Source organism: Cupressus sempervirens, chromosome 9 (genome assembly GCF_028749045.1).
Source record: "Cupressus sempervirens isolate cs-2001-9-10 chromosome 9, ASM2874904v1, whole genome shotgun sequence".
In the NCBI taxonomy this organism is placed as follows: domain Eukaryota; kingdom Viridiplantae; phylum Streptophyta; class Pinopsida; order Cupressales; family Cupressaceae; genus Cupressus; species Cupressus sempervirens.
The window spans coordinates 730,537,879-730,557,370 of NC_143126.1; the positions used below are offsets into that span (position 1 = coordinate 730,537,879).

General features: G+C 33.6%; 1 protein-coding gene across 2 annotated transcripts; it reads right to left on the minus strand.

Moving 5' to 3' along the window:
• Nucleotides 1–1,105: 1,105 nt before the first annotated feature.
• LOC149540790 (putative prolyl 4-hydroxylase 3) lies at nt 1,106–16,290 on the minus strand. 2 transcript variants are annotated; one of them, XM_089801872.1, is made up of 8 exons: nt 15,941–16,290; nt 11,864–11,945; nt 11,504–11,601; nt 11,293–11,390; nt 10,655–10,784; nt 10,302–10,489; nt 9,944–10,033; nt 1,106–1,375 (listed from the first exon to the last, which is right to left on the minus strand). In XM_089801872.1, exons 1-7 carry the CDS (start codon nt 16,165–16,167, stop codon nt 9,960–9,962), a joined length of 897 nt encoding a protein of 298 aa, XP_089657998.1. In that variant the 5' UTR covers nt 16,168–16,290; the 3' UTR covers nt 1,106–1,375; nt 9,944–9,959. The 2 variants fall into 2 exon arrangements, with proteins under 2 accessions (XP_089657998.1, XP_089657999.1); XM_089801873.1 differs by lacking the exon at nt 1,106–1,375 and adding an exon at nt 9,723–9,857.
• Nucleotides 16,291–19,492: the final 3,202 nt, after the last annotated feature.

Here is a 19,492-nt window from a genome sequence, read left to right on the forward strand (position 1 = left end):
AAAATAAGAAACCTCAACCCTTTTTGTAATTATCAAAATGCATAATCATCAAATCACCACTAGGATAAAGATATGGTGCTTGAATAATTCCTATCAACTGTAGCAAGGGACGTATAACAATGTACTCAATTAAACACTTCATCTCACTCTACTAGTCCATTCTATTCTCCTATAGGGAGACATACTGAAGGGCTAAGATTTAATTAAATACACGAGATGAGGTTTCTAACATGTTGACTCTTCTCAGGATGAAAAGTGTATTTTTCTTATCATTCTTATTAGCCCTACAACAAGTCACTCCCAAGGAGTTTTTTCATGTCTGACATGAATTTGTTGATGTGGTCTCCTCTAGATCCTTCAACTCCTATTGGTGACTCCCACCCAACTCTTGATATGAACTTGACTTCCCATTTTCACTATTCCTAATACTCCTTCAACTTTAGCACAAAATTAATGATTGAGGTAGTTGACCATTGGTTGACATCATTTGAAGGGACATCCCCTCCACCCTTCTCCTAGATGCAAGGACTTGGAAGATAACATTTCTTAGGTAATTGTGCAAAGCAACAGGAAAGGTCTTCTCAAATACTTAATAAGCCTATGAATCTTATACATAGTCTATTCTAGATCTTTGGGTACCATTTTGTACCTAACAACATGCTTTTAATTGTGTTTAGATATTGTTTGGGAGCTTGGTTGTCCCATCTAAACTTTTTTATATTGTTATTCTATTTGACGTATAAGATTTATGATCCTTCAAAATGAATGTAACTTAATCAATCAATATTATAAAGAAAAATATTATTTGATATGACAATATTTTATTAAATTTCGTGAAAATAAATTCAAAAGTTGACATGACTTGAATTGTTAGTTACTCTGTAGGCTCAAAGGCAGTGTATATATAATATCCCCATTTTACAGAGTGGCTTCTATAGTTCTTAATTAAGAAAAATAGATAGTGGCATGAATATTGTCATGTAGCATTCTAATTTCTTTACTATGATACAAAAACAAGCAACACTAGTTTACTAAATTGACAACAACAACAACAAAAATTGGTCAATTATTGATTGATAGAATATAAATTATTTTTACATTGAGGACAATGAATATTGGTCAATTATTGATTGATAGAATATAAATTATTTTTACATTGAGGACAATGAATAATTTTGTGGACCATATGAAAGAATAATAAAAAGTGAGAAGCATTTGTTCATTCTCGTGCTATTAAATTAGGCCCCTTCATTTACATTCTTGGAGATTTACTTAAGAATCAAAATCATGTGACGTGAAGTTGGAGATGAAAATACAATATAGATGATCCATACTGGCAGGTGAAATGATGACTTACTAAAGAATTCCAGAAAATCTGCAATAACAGAGACAAACAAGAGAACGTCTATAAGTGTAACAATTTTTTTCAAAAAAATATCGGAGGTAATCAATATAAAATTAATAACAAAAAAATGATCATTTCCAAGTTCCAACTCCAAAGAAATATAACTTAGATCCATTTATATAAGCAATCTATAGACAAAAACAATTGAAAATTTTATAGATTCAATTTCTTTTTGTGGTCATTATCAATTCATTTCCTCAGTATTATACTAAGAAGACCTCATTATTTGTATTGAATAAGCAAGGCATGATACCATTTTGTCTGTTTCTTTCTTTCCTCTCTATAAGAAGCAGACAAAGCAACGGTTACAAAGCACAGATTGGTCATTTTTCATATACATTTATATAACTTAGTACAAAAACAGAGGGAAAGACAAAAAACTTTCTTTTTTGGTCTCCCACTGGCTTCCATCAATCATCCTACTAGAGTATATATTGATGCTCGCATTCAGAATAACAATAGGAGAGTTCATAATAATCACATCTAGAATCCACAAAAAAGTTTATGTTATATTGAAGAACTAATTCTAAGATGATTCTTCATGCAAAGAGGTTAAAAACTTGTTACAATTCCTAAAACCCGTTTTATCTAGTGTAAAGTACAAAACCAAATTATTTGGTGGAATCCTAATAAGATGTTTCAAGAGATTTCCCCATATTGTACTTTCCCTTTACTCAACTACAACTTTAATGTTAATTTGACACTTCATTGTCATTCCTATTTATCTTTTTGTTTGATTCATTTTATGGATTGTTGCATGATCATGTTACATAAAAAAATAACAAATCGTTTGCTACTCTCTCCTATCTTTTTCTCAATGTTACTTCTAGTTTCTCCTATATTTTCATTTTCTACTCTCTCATATCCTTTTCTCAATGTTATTTCTAGTTTCTCCTATATTTTTTCATAAATCAGATCCTTAAAAAATGTTAGCCCTTTCTTTCTCCAATAATTGAATTGAGAATAATTATCACATGCCATTCAATATTTTAGCTCAAAGCATTTTGCAAGTCTTACTATTTTAGCCTACTTTTCCTCACCTTCAGTTTTGGTGGTTGAATACTAAATTTGCCTTCAAATTTTCTTGTGGCTTGACAATGTGATGCCACATTTCTATAGTAAAGAATAGCTCCCATGTTTTATGGTGTGCCTTCTTAAGTGAACACATACTTTTGTAAATAATCTAAAAGCTACAAATTTGGATAAACAAGCTTTTGCTCAAATCAAGGTTTGCTCAAATCAAGGTTGGGGCCCCCATCTTTCTACACTATTTGAAAGAAAGAAAGGGATAGGTTTAGTTAAATTACCCCACCCTAAAATCTGACTAGCTCAATCCAGAAAGAAGAGCAAGGGGTGAGGTTATCAAGCCACCACTGAACATCCATCCTCTCCCACCCACCCATACCCCCTGATTAATCATTTTTCTAGAATAACAATTCTAGTTGCTTCCCCCCCTCCCCTCACCCACCGCCCACCCCCCTCCTCCAACTATAGTTGGAGAATAAGGGGGCATTTATGTATAGAATCTAGCTCTACTTCTACAAGTGGCTGGGTGGCACATCTCATCCTTTCAAGAAAACTTCTCGTGGGGATAGCACAGAAGTCCCCAAGACCTCGCCATTATAGGTGCACCTAAGAACCCAAGGGACATGTACCTATGGAACATAGAATTGAAAAATGATCAAATGATATTGTACCCTATGACCGAGTATGTATGCATGTTCAATATGTATTATAATTATGTTTAAAATTCCATTAATTCTTCTGTTGTCCTTCCTTGTTGTTCCTATTCACTTATGGTCTCTCACTGTAACTTTTTTAGGAAAGATTTTGTACTCACATGGTTATTTGACTTGAACATAGGCTTTTGATATATCATTGGAAAGATATTTAGGATATGCTAACTCTGTAAATGACATAAAATCCACATGACTATGTTTAGAACTTCCATATAGACACGGTTTGATCTGAAATGGATTAGAAGCACAAACTAAAAAATGACATCCATAAACAGGTTTGAAATAATTATCTTAAGTTATTGGCAAGCAAATTGCTTATAGTAACCTACTTGCACATCGAATTTCAACTTGTTTGATTTACTAGATACACTATACTGTTAAAATACACTTTGTCCACGCAGGCATTCATTGTTTATTTTAGTGATGCAATAACACCACATTAGTTATAATTGGCAAGTAACTTACAATTAAGTCACAACTATCTTGTGACTTCCTCATATAGTAAATAGAAGTAAGTTAGCAACACAAATTAAAGTGCGTGACTTCCAATTCACTCAGATTCTATACATTCATTCTTCCAAAATTTGATTTTAGAGGGAAGAAGCCTTAGCAAGGGTACGTTTATCCAGAATAGGAATACCCTTGAAGGGTATCTTGAATGAGAAGAATATTTAAGGGAGTGATAAAGGACACCCGTCCAAGCTCTATCAAATCGTTGTTCAAAGGAGCAAATATATTAAACTCGCAGTCCACTGAAACAAATTGTATTATGAATGAACAACACCATAAAATTTAATAGTACATTTTCCAAATAAGTAATTCTGATCTGTTTTGCTATGTTTCCATAGTTGAAGAAAAATAAACTTCTATCTACACCTGATTTTCACAATGAAGTTCTTGGGTTTTGAATTTTTTGAAACCTTTTGGAATGGTTTTCTTCAAACAAATAACTTTTATATTACCATTTGGGGGTGGGGGGAAGTGTTTCTCTCAAATATTTTACTACATAGTTTTTCCTATAAACCCTAGGCTAGAGTTGTGACTAATATACATGATCTTGTTCAACTCGATGCCCAAAAATTGATAGGCCACAACTAAGATCTTTGGAGTCACAAAATAGTCACCATTGCTAAGTACATGAATTGTGATCAAATTGTGCTACAAACAAAGGGGAATGGTTTAAAATCTTGAAGATATTGATAACTCTCATAAAGAAGCCTTGTTGTCAATAAAATTATTTCTTTCTACTACTTGATCCTAGAAGTTCAAGATGCCACTTGTCCTAGTGATGTTTGGGAGAGTTTGGAAAATAAATGTTAAACTTTTTTTGAGAAAGATAGCCTTGTATTTGAAAAATACGTTGATTTCAAAGTGTTTGAGAGAGAGGGAATCATTGCCAGAGCATCTTGGAAGAAGTAAGGGATGAACTCTCTATTATCAATGAACCTGTAGATGAAGATAATATGGTGGCTTTGGTAATCAATAGTTTGCCACTACTGCTTGAAATCTTATAGATTCTTTGCATTTGTTGGCACCATAGTTACATCACCCTGGAGGACGAGGGGACGACAAAATAGGGGGACAAGTTTATGGGACAGGGGGAGAGGGGCCTTTATTTGGGGATGGCAGGGGGACGATGTGGGAATGGTGGCGAGGGATAGAGGGCTTGTATAAACTATACATATGGTACTTACAATGCTAGTTATGAAAAGATGTATTGCAATATAAGATATAAAGATGTAAAGGAGTACATACTTGAACATTGAATTGAATTGGAATATTGAACATTGAACATAAATAGTTGAATCAACAAATAGTCAACACCGAGACGTCCTCCCATCCTTGACATAGGTGGCAGAATCTAGTGGTGGCATTGGGGATGAGGGGACGTAGTTCCCAAGTCCCTGACACATCCTCATCTCTGAGATGTGGGGTAAAAAGGGGGGATGAGTCTTCGTGTTACTATGGTTGGCACAGAGTAAGAAGGGAGGGATGTGCAAATAGCTAAATCCACTTCTAAGCAGTCGAAAAGTGCACTTGTTGCACAAATATAAAGGTAAGGTGAAGAAAATCCCTACTTTTGATTCACAATCTAAACAAAAAATGAAGTGTTATTACAGTCATAAATTTAAGCATATCAAAAGGGAATTGTTAAAAATAAAATTATGATCTATTTCATATAAAGGTGCAACTCTGACTAATATAGCAGTTTAGGGAGAGTAATACTTAAGGAAGAGTAAGGTTTTATAGTGTCTTCCCAAGATAACAATGATGTAACAAGTAGTTGACTCTTTGATTTTATTGTATCTTGACATTATAGATTATGCCTTGCTTTTTCAGTTAACATTGTTATGGAAGTTTGTGGAAAGAGGTGCATTGTGTCTCGCATAAAGCAAGACAAGTGGTTGCTAGATGCAATCAAGGGTGCATAGCCAAATGAATGGTGACCTTTGCAGGTTATAAGACATCACAATACCTCTCCAAAAGGCTTGTTCTGTTTTGGGGTCTGTAATATGAATACAAACTGATTTGGGAAATAGAAGCACGAGCTCAACATTTATAATAATCTTGGAAAAACTAATTTGACAGACTTAATCCAATCAAGCTGAAATTTGGATCTGAATTTCAAACAAAAATATTATTGATCTATAATAGCTCCAAAGAGCATTCCATAACCCTATATTGCTGATCTAAAGTCTGAAACAAAACCAAGAACATTCACTTCACTCTTGAACAAAATCCCGCCTTGTAAAACTGATATATGTTGATGTTTAGTAGCTCCAGTCGGATAAATCTATGAGACAATACTATTGTGTGTGTGTGTGTATAATTTATATTCATTATATATGAGATATAAATTTATATATATCTAAGTATTATTATGTGGGAGAAATTAATATAATAATGATTCATGGAAATCATATATAATATATAAAACAATAATTAATATTTTTTCCTTATATTAATTACCTAATAACAAATAGGCATGTCCCATGAAGGGATATGACTCTTCTTGTCTTATTCTCAATATAAATAAAAGAGATTGTTTCCTTTGGAAAACACATACGGAACAGGCAGTGTTAATACATTTGCAACATTTTTTCCTCCTTTAACATGGTATCAGAGTAGGAAGATTCTTGCCTATGATGAGTGTTCAATTAATGAAAGCTACTGCAACTATGGGGATATCATGAATCCACTGCTACATGTTTTGGAGAAACAGATAAGTTGTGAATTAAATCTACTACTGCTAAGAAAACTATCGAGAGTGAGCAATGTTCGTTGTGTATCCACACTAACATTTACCATGAAAGTCTTTACAAACTAGTTGTTCCCTCTTTTGTAGATTCCATGATGTAACGTGGTAGCACTAATTAAATATTTGAAGTTGTCATGTGATGATAGTCAATGGGGTCTGGTGGTTCAACGGTTGTGCTATGCACTAGAAAAGCATAGCATATCCGATATGGAACCTTTTTTGTGTCAAAGTGTAGAATCAATGTCTCCTATTATCGAGAACACATAATAAACACACCCCTCGCACACGATTGTGAAATCAATTGCGTTGAACAGAGGTTAAGGCATCTGGTGTGAGAGTAGGGGAGAGATGATCTTCCACATTTGAAGCAGACACTGCAAAGCAACCACCAAACACTATGAACGATCAGAGAGGAAGGAGACCAAAATATATTGGAGGAACGAGACAAGGGCATCACTGAGAGTTTGGACCAATCAATGACCCATGACAAATAACTTGATGAGCGATGCCATCCAAAAGGAGATTCACAACAATCATTCTTAAGGGACACTGTGAATTCCATGGTATGAATAGGCGAGCCACATAGACCGATAATAGTCATTGAGCAGAGGAAATATTAAGTGGTCATACCCAACCATTTAAGTGCTTAAGACATATCGAGGAGTTGGTTAAGGAAGTGGGGTATTGATCCCACTAAAGTAAGTATATAGGGTGTAATATATAGTTTCTTTTCATACTATTATGAAATATATTGTTTAAGTTATGTGTATTAGATGGTCCCCTTGATGAAGGAAATAAAGGGATCGCTAACAAGGTAAGTATGAATATGTTAAACAATATAATTTATTAGTGTTATTGGGAGTTACTAATATTATTTTTGGATGGAATGAAATATGAAATATAAGTATAAACAAGGAAAAGAATTAGTAATGAATAAGGAAGTGATCAAGAGGGCATTATCCTTTGACTACACGAGATAAGTATTTTTACGACAGTTTCTAAGTATTGTATTCCTAATATTGTAAATCTCTCTTATTTGTATTTCTATATGTGCTATAAGAGCTATTTGCTTTGATCTTTTCCTTTCTCTCTAGGGATGTTCTTGAAGGAAAAGGAAGGTTGATATTAGATTCAAAGGGAGTCTGACACTTCATTAGATGCACCATTGGATGAGGAGCTCAAAATATTGATATTCAGAGGGAGTATGAAAATCTATGTGTGTAGCTACATGATTTTGGTGTGCCTACCCCCTGTGTACATCATGAGGAAGTGACCACTTCTAAATGATCATCACTTGTTCTTGTAAAAGTTAGTGGAAGGCAATGATCTTTCAATAACTTGACCTTCTATTATGATGGGCATCTTATGATGTCTAAGAAGATCATGATAGATTATAACTTGCATATGAGATTTAGTTCCTTAAATAGACCACAACCTTGTACTGTGATGGACATCTTATGACGTCTAAGCAGATCACGATAGATGATAACTTGTATGGTGGATTAAGTTCCTTAAACAGACCATGGCCTTCTATTGTAATGGACATCTTATGATGTCTAAGGAGATCACAATAGATAACTTGCAAGGTGGATTGAGTTCCTTAAACAAACCATGGTCTTCTATTGTGATGTGTCATGCCCTAAATATAGGGCAAAACATGATGGACATCTTATGATGTCTAAGCAGATCCCAATAAATGATAACTTGCATGGTGGATTGAGTTCTTTAAATAGATCATGAATATTTCTATGGTAAGTATCATTTAGGATACGTGTGCACATACCTTATGAGCATTTTTAAGTATTTGGTAAATGTCATGTGACTTGACATTCAGGAGGTCATTACTCTTGATATCATGAGATGATATCTAACAGTGGATATCTTTTGATCAAAGATATCCTTAAAACTTGTCATTCCTGATTTTACATTGAGGTAATTATATCGTGTGTTTATCCTCCCTAGCTAAGAGGGAGTGTTGATGTTTAGTATCTTCTGTCGGATAAAACTATGAGACAATACTATTATTTATATATATATATATATATATATATGAGAGAAATAATTTATATTTATTATATATGAGATATAAATGTATATATATCTAAGTATTATTATGTGAGAGAAGTTAATGTAATGATGATTCGTGGAAATTATATATAATATATATATATATAATTATAATTAAAAAATCTCATTATATTAATTACCTAATAACGAATAGACATGTCCCATGAAGGGACATGTCTCTTCTTGACTTATTCTCAATATAAATACAAGAGAATGTTTCCTTTGGAAAACATATACCGCACAAGCAATGTTAATACATTTGCAACAATTTCTCCTCCTTTAACAATATCCAACTGATCTACAACCTCTCAATATCACACAATATCAAATCCAAAACTGAAGCAACATATATATGGAATACTGACTCTAATCCATAACATAAGTCTTCACCTTTGAGCTCTCAACTTGCAAACAAACTCTTCTTCTCATACCTTCAACCAGCAAGTAATTTATTGGGAAGCTATGCGAAATCCCTTCGGCAATTTCTCCAAATATGTGACTAACTAGAATGTTCTAGTCAATTGGTTAGTAGGTAACTTCCAAATGCTTCTACCTCCATAGGTCACGCCATTCTTCCATAGTGGTCAAGTAATCGAGTCAAGGAATCAACTTGTAACTCCTTCAATAGTAACTTATGTCAAACATAGCCCTAATCAACAAGGATTAGTTACAAGTGAAGAATTCAAGTGTGACTTTGACCTAGGCAAAAGAATCAACACGTGGCATGCAAGAATCTCTTCTCAAAGTAACACCTCCAAACACAACTGCTTCGATTAGGATCAAAGGCAGTATATAAAATTCAAACATGCAACTTGAATATATATCATGTATGTAGCCAACCATCCCAGCTGTCCTTATGAGCCAAAAGGTAAATGAGAAAATGAACAAGTGACACATGGATCACCCTCCAAAGAAGATTCAAACCAAATTTGAATTCTAAATATGAAGGATAACATTTGAATTTGAATATTTGGAGAACAAATATTGCTTCTTGTACTTGTAAGCACAATTTTAGACAACAATAATCTAAATTGATACGTGTGTTTTCAACTCATGTTGATGGCACAATAATCCACTATTGATAAAAATATGTTTTTGATTCATGCTCATAGTGCAATAATCCAATATTAATAAAAACATCTTTTGGGTTCATGCTGATGGCACAACGCTTGAGATGCTCCTACATTATTGCTCTCTACCAAGGAGAGGCAGGATATATGTAGAGTATGGATATATGTAGAGTATGTTTGACTAGTAAGCAGAAACAGAAGTTGTTTCTACTAAAAGTGAATGGCGTGCAAGGCGGGCTTTAGATCTGATCCAATCAAATCAAGCCTCTGAGCTCTTGTAATGGGGGCAAGCTCATTAACTAGCAGTTTCAGAATTGCTATGAGAAAGAATGTATTAAAAGACACTCAGCAGCCCCAAATTATTAAAAAAAAATGCTCATAATTTACAAGACAAGAAACTTACCTTCAAACATCAACTATCAAACAATATACTTGTTAAGACGCATCCATTTAGTTGCTGACCACTTATTGCCTTGAATAACTGGACAACTACCTGCAGAAAAAAATAACAACCATAAGTTGATGACACTACCATGGCAGGCAGGCATTTCACAATAAAGTGTATAATCATTTCATTGGTAGAGCAAGCTCCTAAATATATTCTTAAAAAACTTGTAGTCTGCTGCTAGTAGCTAAGAAACACAGTGAACTTTGGAAGAATCATAAAATTACAGAGTCCTGCTGGCATATAACAAATAAAATTTATGCGTTGGCCACACTTGAATTATCTATTTTAACTGGTTAATAGACTGGATACAAACCATGCAAACTAGAAGGATCCAACGAAGCATCAGGCTTTACACTCCAGAAGAGCAAAGCATCTCCCATTTTTGGTCTCACAGACAGGCCAGATCTTCCACATTCAGACAACTCATCCCACCATGGTACACTACTGCTGTTTACCTTGAATTGTGGAAAAACGGTTTCCCCACCTTTCTCCACATCTGAACTGCAGCATAAAATAACTAAAATTTATTTATATTCTAAACCTGCTGAAACATATTTCTGAAACTGAAAAGTTCAATGTTTCATTTCCATAATCAACATGAAAATTTAAATAGAAGTACTGAACAGATATAGCCATTATGTCTTGTAAGAAAGAGATAGCACTTACAGATACATTAGCATTGTAGCTCCACGCTGGCCACCATTTTTTACATTAATTGTATCATAAAAATAATCATAGTGTGCATCATACTTCTGCTCAACTTTGTAATGCAAAACATGAATTCCTTCTCCATGTTCTGTCACAATCATAAACATTAAACAGTTATTTACACTCCCAACTGATTCATTCAGCCCATCCACTAGTATATAATTATTTTCAAGTTGATGAATCACAGCTACACATAAAATGCTATACCATGTACTTTTTCATCAATAATCCTACCACATTTTGTGTAGAAAAGTGCATTGCCATCAATTCCTGATTTTCAGTCACCATCTTGAATCTTTAATATAAACTTGATTGTCCAAGTAAATAAAGTAAACAAACAAAGGTAACTATGAGACTACAGACAAATGCCTAATTTTGGAATTACAATACAAATGTGCAGTTAAAAAAATATGGTATAGATATACAGATACTTAAAAATTTCCATAAAGTTTCGAAAAGTTAACACTTTGAACATATGGGAAAAAAAAACCGTGGAATGTCTAAGAAGTATCCAAGTACAAACATGATGATATGACTGGAGCAATGAGTTCAAAGTATCATCACAAATTCAGAAGGAAACACAGTGCATTACACACCTTCTGGTATATGTGAAAAAACTGCAATCTTTTTCTCAATGTGTCTTATGATTTTATCTTGTCCTCGTTTAAGGAACCAACCAGAGCTTGTCCGTACACTGCAATGAATATAAGTTTCAATCACTGCAGATCTATAATAATCAACTACTAAGTAGTGGTGGGTAACATCAATTAAAAAAAGGTTGAGCAAATGTTCTTTGAAGCAGCATACTTGCTATCCATGCTTCCCCCTGTCTTGCTATCCACAACCATTGACTTCACCATGTGTGGTTTTGCAATAGATATTAAGTACTCACATTCATCCTTGGACTGCTCAAAGGTCATGTATCAACAGTAGAAAAAAAAGGTCATAACTTTCATCACTTCAAGACTTAAAAGGATGCTGCTGATATAAAAACCAAATTGAATCTATATTAAAAAAGTTTGACAAAATGTTCACTGTATGAGCAATTATATGCAACCTACATTAATTAGGATGGGCGCTCAAGGTTAAATAAAAAAGAAGCAAATCTCAGTTGCTTTTAAAGTTTTAACATAAGCAAAAGCTAAGGTCTAGCATTTATATTCTAACCAGAAAATTATGATACAAAAAGGCCCGTGGCTCCCATGACAGAACTTCCACTCGTTCTTTTGGTTCTCCCTTTCCATCATTCCTACATAAAACAGAAATTTCTAGTTAGCCTTGAAAATAATGTCTCTAGTTCAATCTGTTCAATATGGTTTTGTGCCATTGCAAAAAAAATTATGATTTAAAAAATAAATTAAATAGAGTCCGAATGGTATGATCTCACATATTTTGCAGTATACAAGGTGAATATATGTAATTATTCACTACAACATACAGCCTGATAACCATCTTGTCTATTGTTAACTTTGTTTTACCTTGGTCAGGCAGGGGGTTATAAGCAAGGATAATTTCACATTTAAGAAAACCACAGGCACCGTATATTTGTGGCGAATACTCACCAAAATGTGGTTTGATTGTCAGTATGGTATTCAAAGAAGGATGTGAAAATCTAAACTTTCAATGTAAATAAATTTCAATGGCAAAAACTAGTTTTTTCCACTGAGCATCATTGATCAAAACAAAAAAATTCTAAACCATGAAGTTTTTCTAAATTTCAAGTTAAGGGAAATTTCTTCCATTCCTTCAAAGTATGATGTGTATAAATAATATTATAATTTGATAAAAGCTACCTTAGCACATAAATTAAATTTAGACAAAGATGATAAAAAGTTTTAAACCAATGTTAGTGGTAAACTTAATGATATAGCGCAGACTCAAAACTATCTTTGAAAGAATGTTGAAAAATTACTTTCTTGAAAAAGATAATGACCCAATAACCTTATGAAAACCTGTCTTTAAGAATTACTCTGGCCCTTGTTATGAAATTCAAATAGGTATCATTGTGACTTTGTATTGTTGCCCAGTACTCTCATAAGATGGAAACAGTTTCCGAAATTGGAAAACTTCAACCTAAGCCATGAACTTTTGGTATTGTTTGAGCAAATGTGAAAACATTTTTAGCAGTGTCTGAAGCTTAAAATGTTGCCAACATCCAGATCAGCTTTCTAGGATATTCCTTAGTTTCTAATTTCCTAAGTTTCTTAACAGTTTTTGTTGACAATTTCCAAGAATATAAGGAATGAAATGATTGTAGATAAATAATTACTTACAATGTGCTTTAATTCATTATGATTTAGCTACTATGGCTACACTTAATGGTGCTAAAAAAAACCATTATTTAGAAATACAGAGCTATCTTAATTGTAATCTGTAATTTGAACCTTGGTTGGGTGCTTCTAACTGATTACTAAAAGATAGATCAGTTGTTATAACTACACTGAATGCTAATACAGTCATCCCTCCTCAAATGCTACTATATTCAACCCTCTTAGAATAATAAGTGACTGACAGCGAGACGAATTAGTTGCTATGAGTCATGAGCACCCTAAACGGTACTACAATCAGTCATTTTCAAATGCCACTGTAATTAACCCTCTTAGAGCAGTATATTTGGGATAAAATGAGAACTTTTGTGACCTGAACCTCAAGTGGGTGGTACAGTGTGTTTGAACATTCTAGAGATGTGTGGTAATTTCTACCACAGAAATATAAAATTATAAATTAGTTATGAACAGTAATATCTAGAGGTTTCCAAAGCCCTCTATAAATAGAGGCACCTTGTAATGTTATTGACATGGGCAAAATGTAATTGATATGGGTAATGTAATTGATATGGGAGAGTTAATGAAATATATTAGTGCAGCAGCACATTGAGTATTTTTCCATTTTAGTTTATTTTGTCCATCCACCTTTCACAAGGTGTATTAGAGCTTTTGTGGGTTTCTACAAGTGGTATCAGAGCCTGGTTAAGAAAATCCTGTCACCATTTGTGACAGACGAATGGGAGAATCTTGTCACCATTTTTGATAGAAGCAGCTAATCAAGGGATAGCTGAAGAAAGAAGTAATTTGTTTCTCACCATTTGTGACAGCAAAGAGATTTTTTATTTTGTAGAGAAAGGTTATTTGGAGAACCCTGTCACCATTTGTGACAGATGAAGCTAATTTAAATTTCTAGTGAATCCTATCACCATTTGTGGTAGATGTTATAAGCAGGCTATCAAGAGGTAGTTGAAAGAAGACATGAATCTGATCAAGGTTATTAGTGAATCCTGTCACCATTGGCAATTGCTGACAGATGAGGCAAGATTACCGGTGGATCTTGTCACTATTGACAGACATCAAGAGAAGAAGACCCAACTATAGCTGAAAATAGAGATTATTGGAAAAGAGGAAATCGTTGGTAAAAGATTCTACCAATTGCTGACAAAATGTTTGTAGAAATTAAAGGCCGCAGCCTTGGAAGACAAAAGGAGTGTCACACCTTGGTAGATGAGGCAAACCGCAGTCTTGTATTCATGAAGGCATATGAAACACATTGTTTGAATAGTAGAGGTAGAAATTAGGGGGGAGTGTTGGAACATTCTAGAGATGTGTGGTAATTTCTATTACAGAAATATAAAATTATAAATCAGCTATGAACAGTAATATCTAGAGATTTTCAAAGCCCTCTATAAATAGAGGCATCTTGTAATGTTATTGACATGGGCAAAATGTAATTGATGTGGGCAATGTAATTGATATGGGAAGGTTAATGAAATATATTAGTGCAGCAGCACATTTAGTATTTTTCCATTTTAGTTTATTTTGTCCATCCACCTTTCACAAGGTGTATTAGAGTTGTCGTAGGTTTCTACACAGTGTCTTGTGGCCTGGATTTGATCAAGCTGCTTGTGAGTTTCATTCAGGATTTTCATTTGGTACAAATCCAACACAAGAAGTATGGTGGGCCGTGGTCTTCTGGTGAGGCAGAGTAATTATTGTGATGATAATCCTGGTTCAAGGCTCCTAGACATGTTCATATGTTATAGTTAAGCCAAATAATCATGTAAGCCTGTGATGCCTAATTGCAATGTAAGCTCGGTGCATTCTATGGATGTCATAAGGATCTCAGTTTGATGATAAACTCCCTGTGTATTAACAGATAATGGATGTGTGTTAAGCCTAATCTTTATCCAACCTTGATGGTGTTTTCTTATAATGTAAGAAAAATGGTGGAGGTGTGTTAAGCCTGAACAACATCTATTTTGAGAGTGGTGTCTGCATGTATTAAAATATGGTGGGTAATTATTATGCCTAATCATCAGCTAAGTGCAATGATCCACTTCATATACATTGAAAGACAATTTGTAGTGTCAAGCCTAATCATCATTTTTACTTGATCATGATTTAATTGTAGTACTAGGAAATGGATAACAGTTAAACCCGGTCGTCAACTAAGCTTGACATTGCGTTTCCAGTGCATTGAAAGAAGGTGGCTGAGTGTTGACGCTAATCACCATTCAATCTTGATGGAGCATTAAAGAATTCCCTGTGCTACCTGTTTATCTAAGGTTGGTTGTGTATTCTTCATGTGTAATCTAAAAAGTATGGTTCATCCTTCGCATTACAGAATAATTTGCTATAGTAACTGCTTGAAACTTTAAATCAAGGAAAAACAAACGAAGCCAGGTCAATTTTAATAAAAAACTGGCTGATCATAAGAAGCAATCTTGTAAATAAGCCAAACACTCTGGTAGCCTGGTAGGTCAATATACCAATTTCGCTAGACAATGTCACAACTCATCTCATCTCATTAAAATATTTTAAGTCTGTAGGTGAATATTAACACTAAACCAAAACTAAGTAATTAAACTTAAATTCTACCATAGTATAATCCTAAATGCTCAAAACTTAGCCATTGCTGCAAATTTCATCTTTGTACCAGACTTCATCAATGCTAATATGTCCAGGTTCAACATTCTTAATTTTGCATCTCTACCGTATTTGTTGTAACATAATCCTGTAAAATTTATCATTTAAAACCCCGCCAAAATTTAACATATTTTGATCAACTTAACAGAGTGAACCCCCATCAACCAAAAAAAAAAATTCAGCTAAGCCATGTGAACTGCATTGACACACAGACCAAAATTCAAATAATATTATGACGACTCACAGATGTTTCCATATGTAGTTAAAACTATCTATTATGATAACAGTGAAGATAGGAAAAGTTCTGCAGGCAAGGCTTATAATGTACCTCTCAGTGATACTCTCTGACAGCTGACGGGAAATTTCGCGAGGCGTTCTTCTGACGGGAACAGAGAAAATCCAAATTGCGAGCAAAAACAACACAAAGAGTGATAGTAATGTAAAGCGAAAGAGGAGAACAGGAAGAGTGTCGTTCGTTGATTTGTTCCATTTACGAATGCGAAGCATCTCTTTTGCCATACTTTTTTCCCCCGTCAAATGAAGCAAAACGGTCATTACGATTTGTTCTCCAGGCTACCATTAACACAGTCTGTTCGTGTAAAGGAAACATTGATATCGTTATATATTCGTTGCAAAACAATTGGCTCCCCTTGAATTTATCAAAACCCATGACTTAAAAACCACTATTTTGAACTTCTATGTTACGCGTTTTGAAGGCAATAGGTCAAACAATAGAAAATTTGCAGACTGATAAGGTCAAGCTGGTTTTTTAATTTCAGTGTGCCGGATTGATTGAATGAAGAATTACTGGTTTATGTTCATGGATTTAAAACTCAGGGGGTCAAATTCCACCGTTTTTTAAATTGAAGACATCTGTTTTTAAAATTAACTTGAATTTTTATAAAATTGGGATGTATTTTTAAAATAGAATAATTATTAGAAATTATGTGGTTTAACGGCAATAGGAATTGACTGGTTTAAAAAAAGTTGTGCTAGAGGAGGGGATTCGTCTAATTTTGATCATATATTTTATTAATTTTAGAATATTTATTATATTCTTAAAATTCTGTAAGATCGTTCAATGAGTTAATGTTAAAAAAAATAAGCTTTTTTGGACATTTATTTCATTCTCAAAAAATGTTACCATAGTTTTTGAGTAGTGGTTATTTTATTTTCAAAATTCTTAATTTTTTTAAAGGAATGGAATTGTTTTTTAGTAATGAAATGATTTTACTTATTTTATTTTATTTTATGTGAAATAAAATTTATAAAATCAATAAATCAAATGTTTAATTTTTTTAATTTTATTTTAAAAAATTATTAAATCATTTAGGTGCTATAAGAGCTTATTTATGGATTTGTAAAGGCAGACAATTTTTTAGATATTATTAAAGGTTAATTTATGTTACAAATTGTCTTGTAATATTTATAATTTTTTGTAATAAGTAAAAGGTTGGAGCCAAGAATTTTATTATTATTAAATTAACAAAATTACAAAGTTAACTTTGTTTGGTATGGGTACTAGTGCGAAAGAATAGAGTGAAGAAAACATCTAGTCTAGCCAAGGACTTATTATGTCAAGATTAATAGAGTACAAAAGCTAGGGAATTGTATATGAGACCAAAAGCTAACGAGGATCATTAACCCTTTTTTCACAAATATATATTCCTTCAATAGTATTTGCAATTGTCATCATAGTATGCAGGATCAACTTAATCAAATGTGCATCCTCTTTTTGTTGCATGTTAGCAAATATTTCAACAAGCCTTCATTATTGAAACTTCAAATAAAATTTAACATATCAGAAAAGAAAAAAGAAGACATTTATCTATAGTCATTAGTAGGTATAATTCCATAGCGTTATGCTTGCTTAAGCATGATCATAATCTGCTAAGAAAATTTTTTTATTGATATTTTAATCTATACCAGTAAATAGCCACGTGTTTAATCATCATGTCAAAAATTAACAATAGCATTTATCATATTTCTAACCTAGGTTAGATATCATAGCAAAGTTAGTGTGCCAATATAATGTTCTAAGAGATAATCAAACTATAAAAACAATGAAAGTTCATCAATTAAATTGCATTTTTATGTAAGACCTAGAGTTTAGAATATTCTTCAACACATCTCCTTAGCAGTCATAACCTTATAACAACCAATTTGTCATCGGAAGAGTATACCTGAAGTATTCTACTAAGCTTAACATAACTAAACAATATATCATGCAAAAGGAAGGAATCATAGCTATATTGAAGCTATCTCTAATACCTTATGTAAGTCAAGAAATATAACCAATGGATGAGCCAAATGAAGTAGAGATGACCTTGCCAATCCTAGCCTGAAAAAGTTAGAGATATATATATGACCTTGCCAATCCTAGCCTGAAAAAGTCATATATATATATATATATATAGAGAGAGAGAGAGAGAGAGTCTATATATAACTACAGATTTCCTCAAGGAGAGAGACATAATCTATATATAACTTAAGAGAAGGAAAGAAAGAACCAAAACAAAAATACATTTGAACTGATATCCTATGATGTATATATTAAGAAGGCATCCATAGATATCCATTATACTCCATAGAAGAGGTATGAGAAACCACCAAGATTGAGTTCTTTTGTCGAGCCAACACTCTAATAAAACTCAAAACAAGAATTTCCCTACAAAACTTGGAAGTCAAAGTATCCTTAACCAAATACCCTAACAAAAAGGTACTAATAACTTGACCTATTAGAAGTTCATAGTTTAAACATTGTATATTAGGAGGATAACAGGTATCTCTTGTTGGCATAATTGACCAGTAGACAGATCGATAGACTTGGTTGTCAAAGGTGTTGTCATTGATGTCAATGTATACTAAGGAACTAAGATCAGTAGAGAGAAATGACTGACAAAGCACATTGATGTACGACTCTAGTCCATGAGGGTGATCTAAGAAAAAAGAAGTGTGGACCCAACATAGGTGATGACATAGGTGATCAACCTAGATGAAGTATGCTAAGTGAAGTTTGTATGAGTAGAAGGATGCCAAGAAGAAAGGAAAGAAGATCAATCAGCAGCCATGCAAGTTGGTCTAGACAAGTCAACAAGGAAAACATGGAGCAAGATACCCATGACTACTAAGTTATGAAGAGGATAGGAGTCCACTCAACATCGTTACATTTAATGGTGATGGTTTAATATATCAAGGAACACTTGAAAGGGCAAGTCATCATGGACACATGACACCTGTGATTCCTATATGCTAGACCTGACAAGAGCGATGCATTACTATGATGGAAAGTCAAGGTAGTAGTAGTTCAAATTTTGAATTCAGAGATTAGGGCTTCTAAGCAAAGCTAGAAGAAAGTATAAAAAGAGGTAGAGTTTAAATAGAAGAGGTTAGATTTCCAAGTACTTACCCAAACAGCTAGCAGAGTCGAGCTAAATGGGATCTCAAGGTGTGAAGGAGAGTGATAAAAGAGAGGTCATCTTTGAAGATTTATTGTGATAAGGAGAAGCAAGTAAGCCCAAACAACACAAGGTTCATCGTGTGCAAGAGAAAGGAGAGCCAAGTACACAAGTTGTTGATCTTGGACTAGTTTCGACTAATGAGTGTCTACATACTTAGGTCATTTACTTAGTTCATGGTGAACAAGTAGTACATGCCGAGAACAAAATGTATATAAAAGAGCATGCCGAGTCCATGGTGAGTGTCGACCCACTCGTGTGTCGAGTCACTCAAGTGTCGAGCAGACAATGTATGCCAAGTGATTTAGGAGCTAAGCAGAACATACCGAGTGATATAGATGTCGAGTCACAGTAAAGAAAACAATATATGTTGAGCATCAGAGACTTCAGATGCCGAGTAAGATAGTTTTGTCATAGTTGTT

What these genes read in the sequence shown, in the direction of transcription:
- LOC149540790 (XM_089801872.1), bottom strand. Translation starts at nt 16,167, where the DNA reads ATGACCGTTTTGCTTCATTTGACGGGGGAAAAAAGTATGGCAAAAGAG. An exon ending in TCAGAGAGTATCACTGAGAG is followed by an intron (nt 11,946 to 15,940) that starts GTACATTATAAG and finishes TGTTTTATGTAG; the next exon opens with GAATGATGGAAAGGGAGAAC. An exon ending in GCTACAATGCTAATGTATCT is followed by an intron (nt 10,490 to 10,654) that starts GTAAGTGCTATC and finishes TTTATGCTGCAG; the next exon opens with TTCAGATGTGGAGAAAGGTG.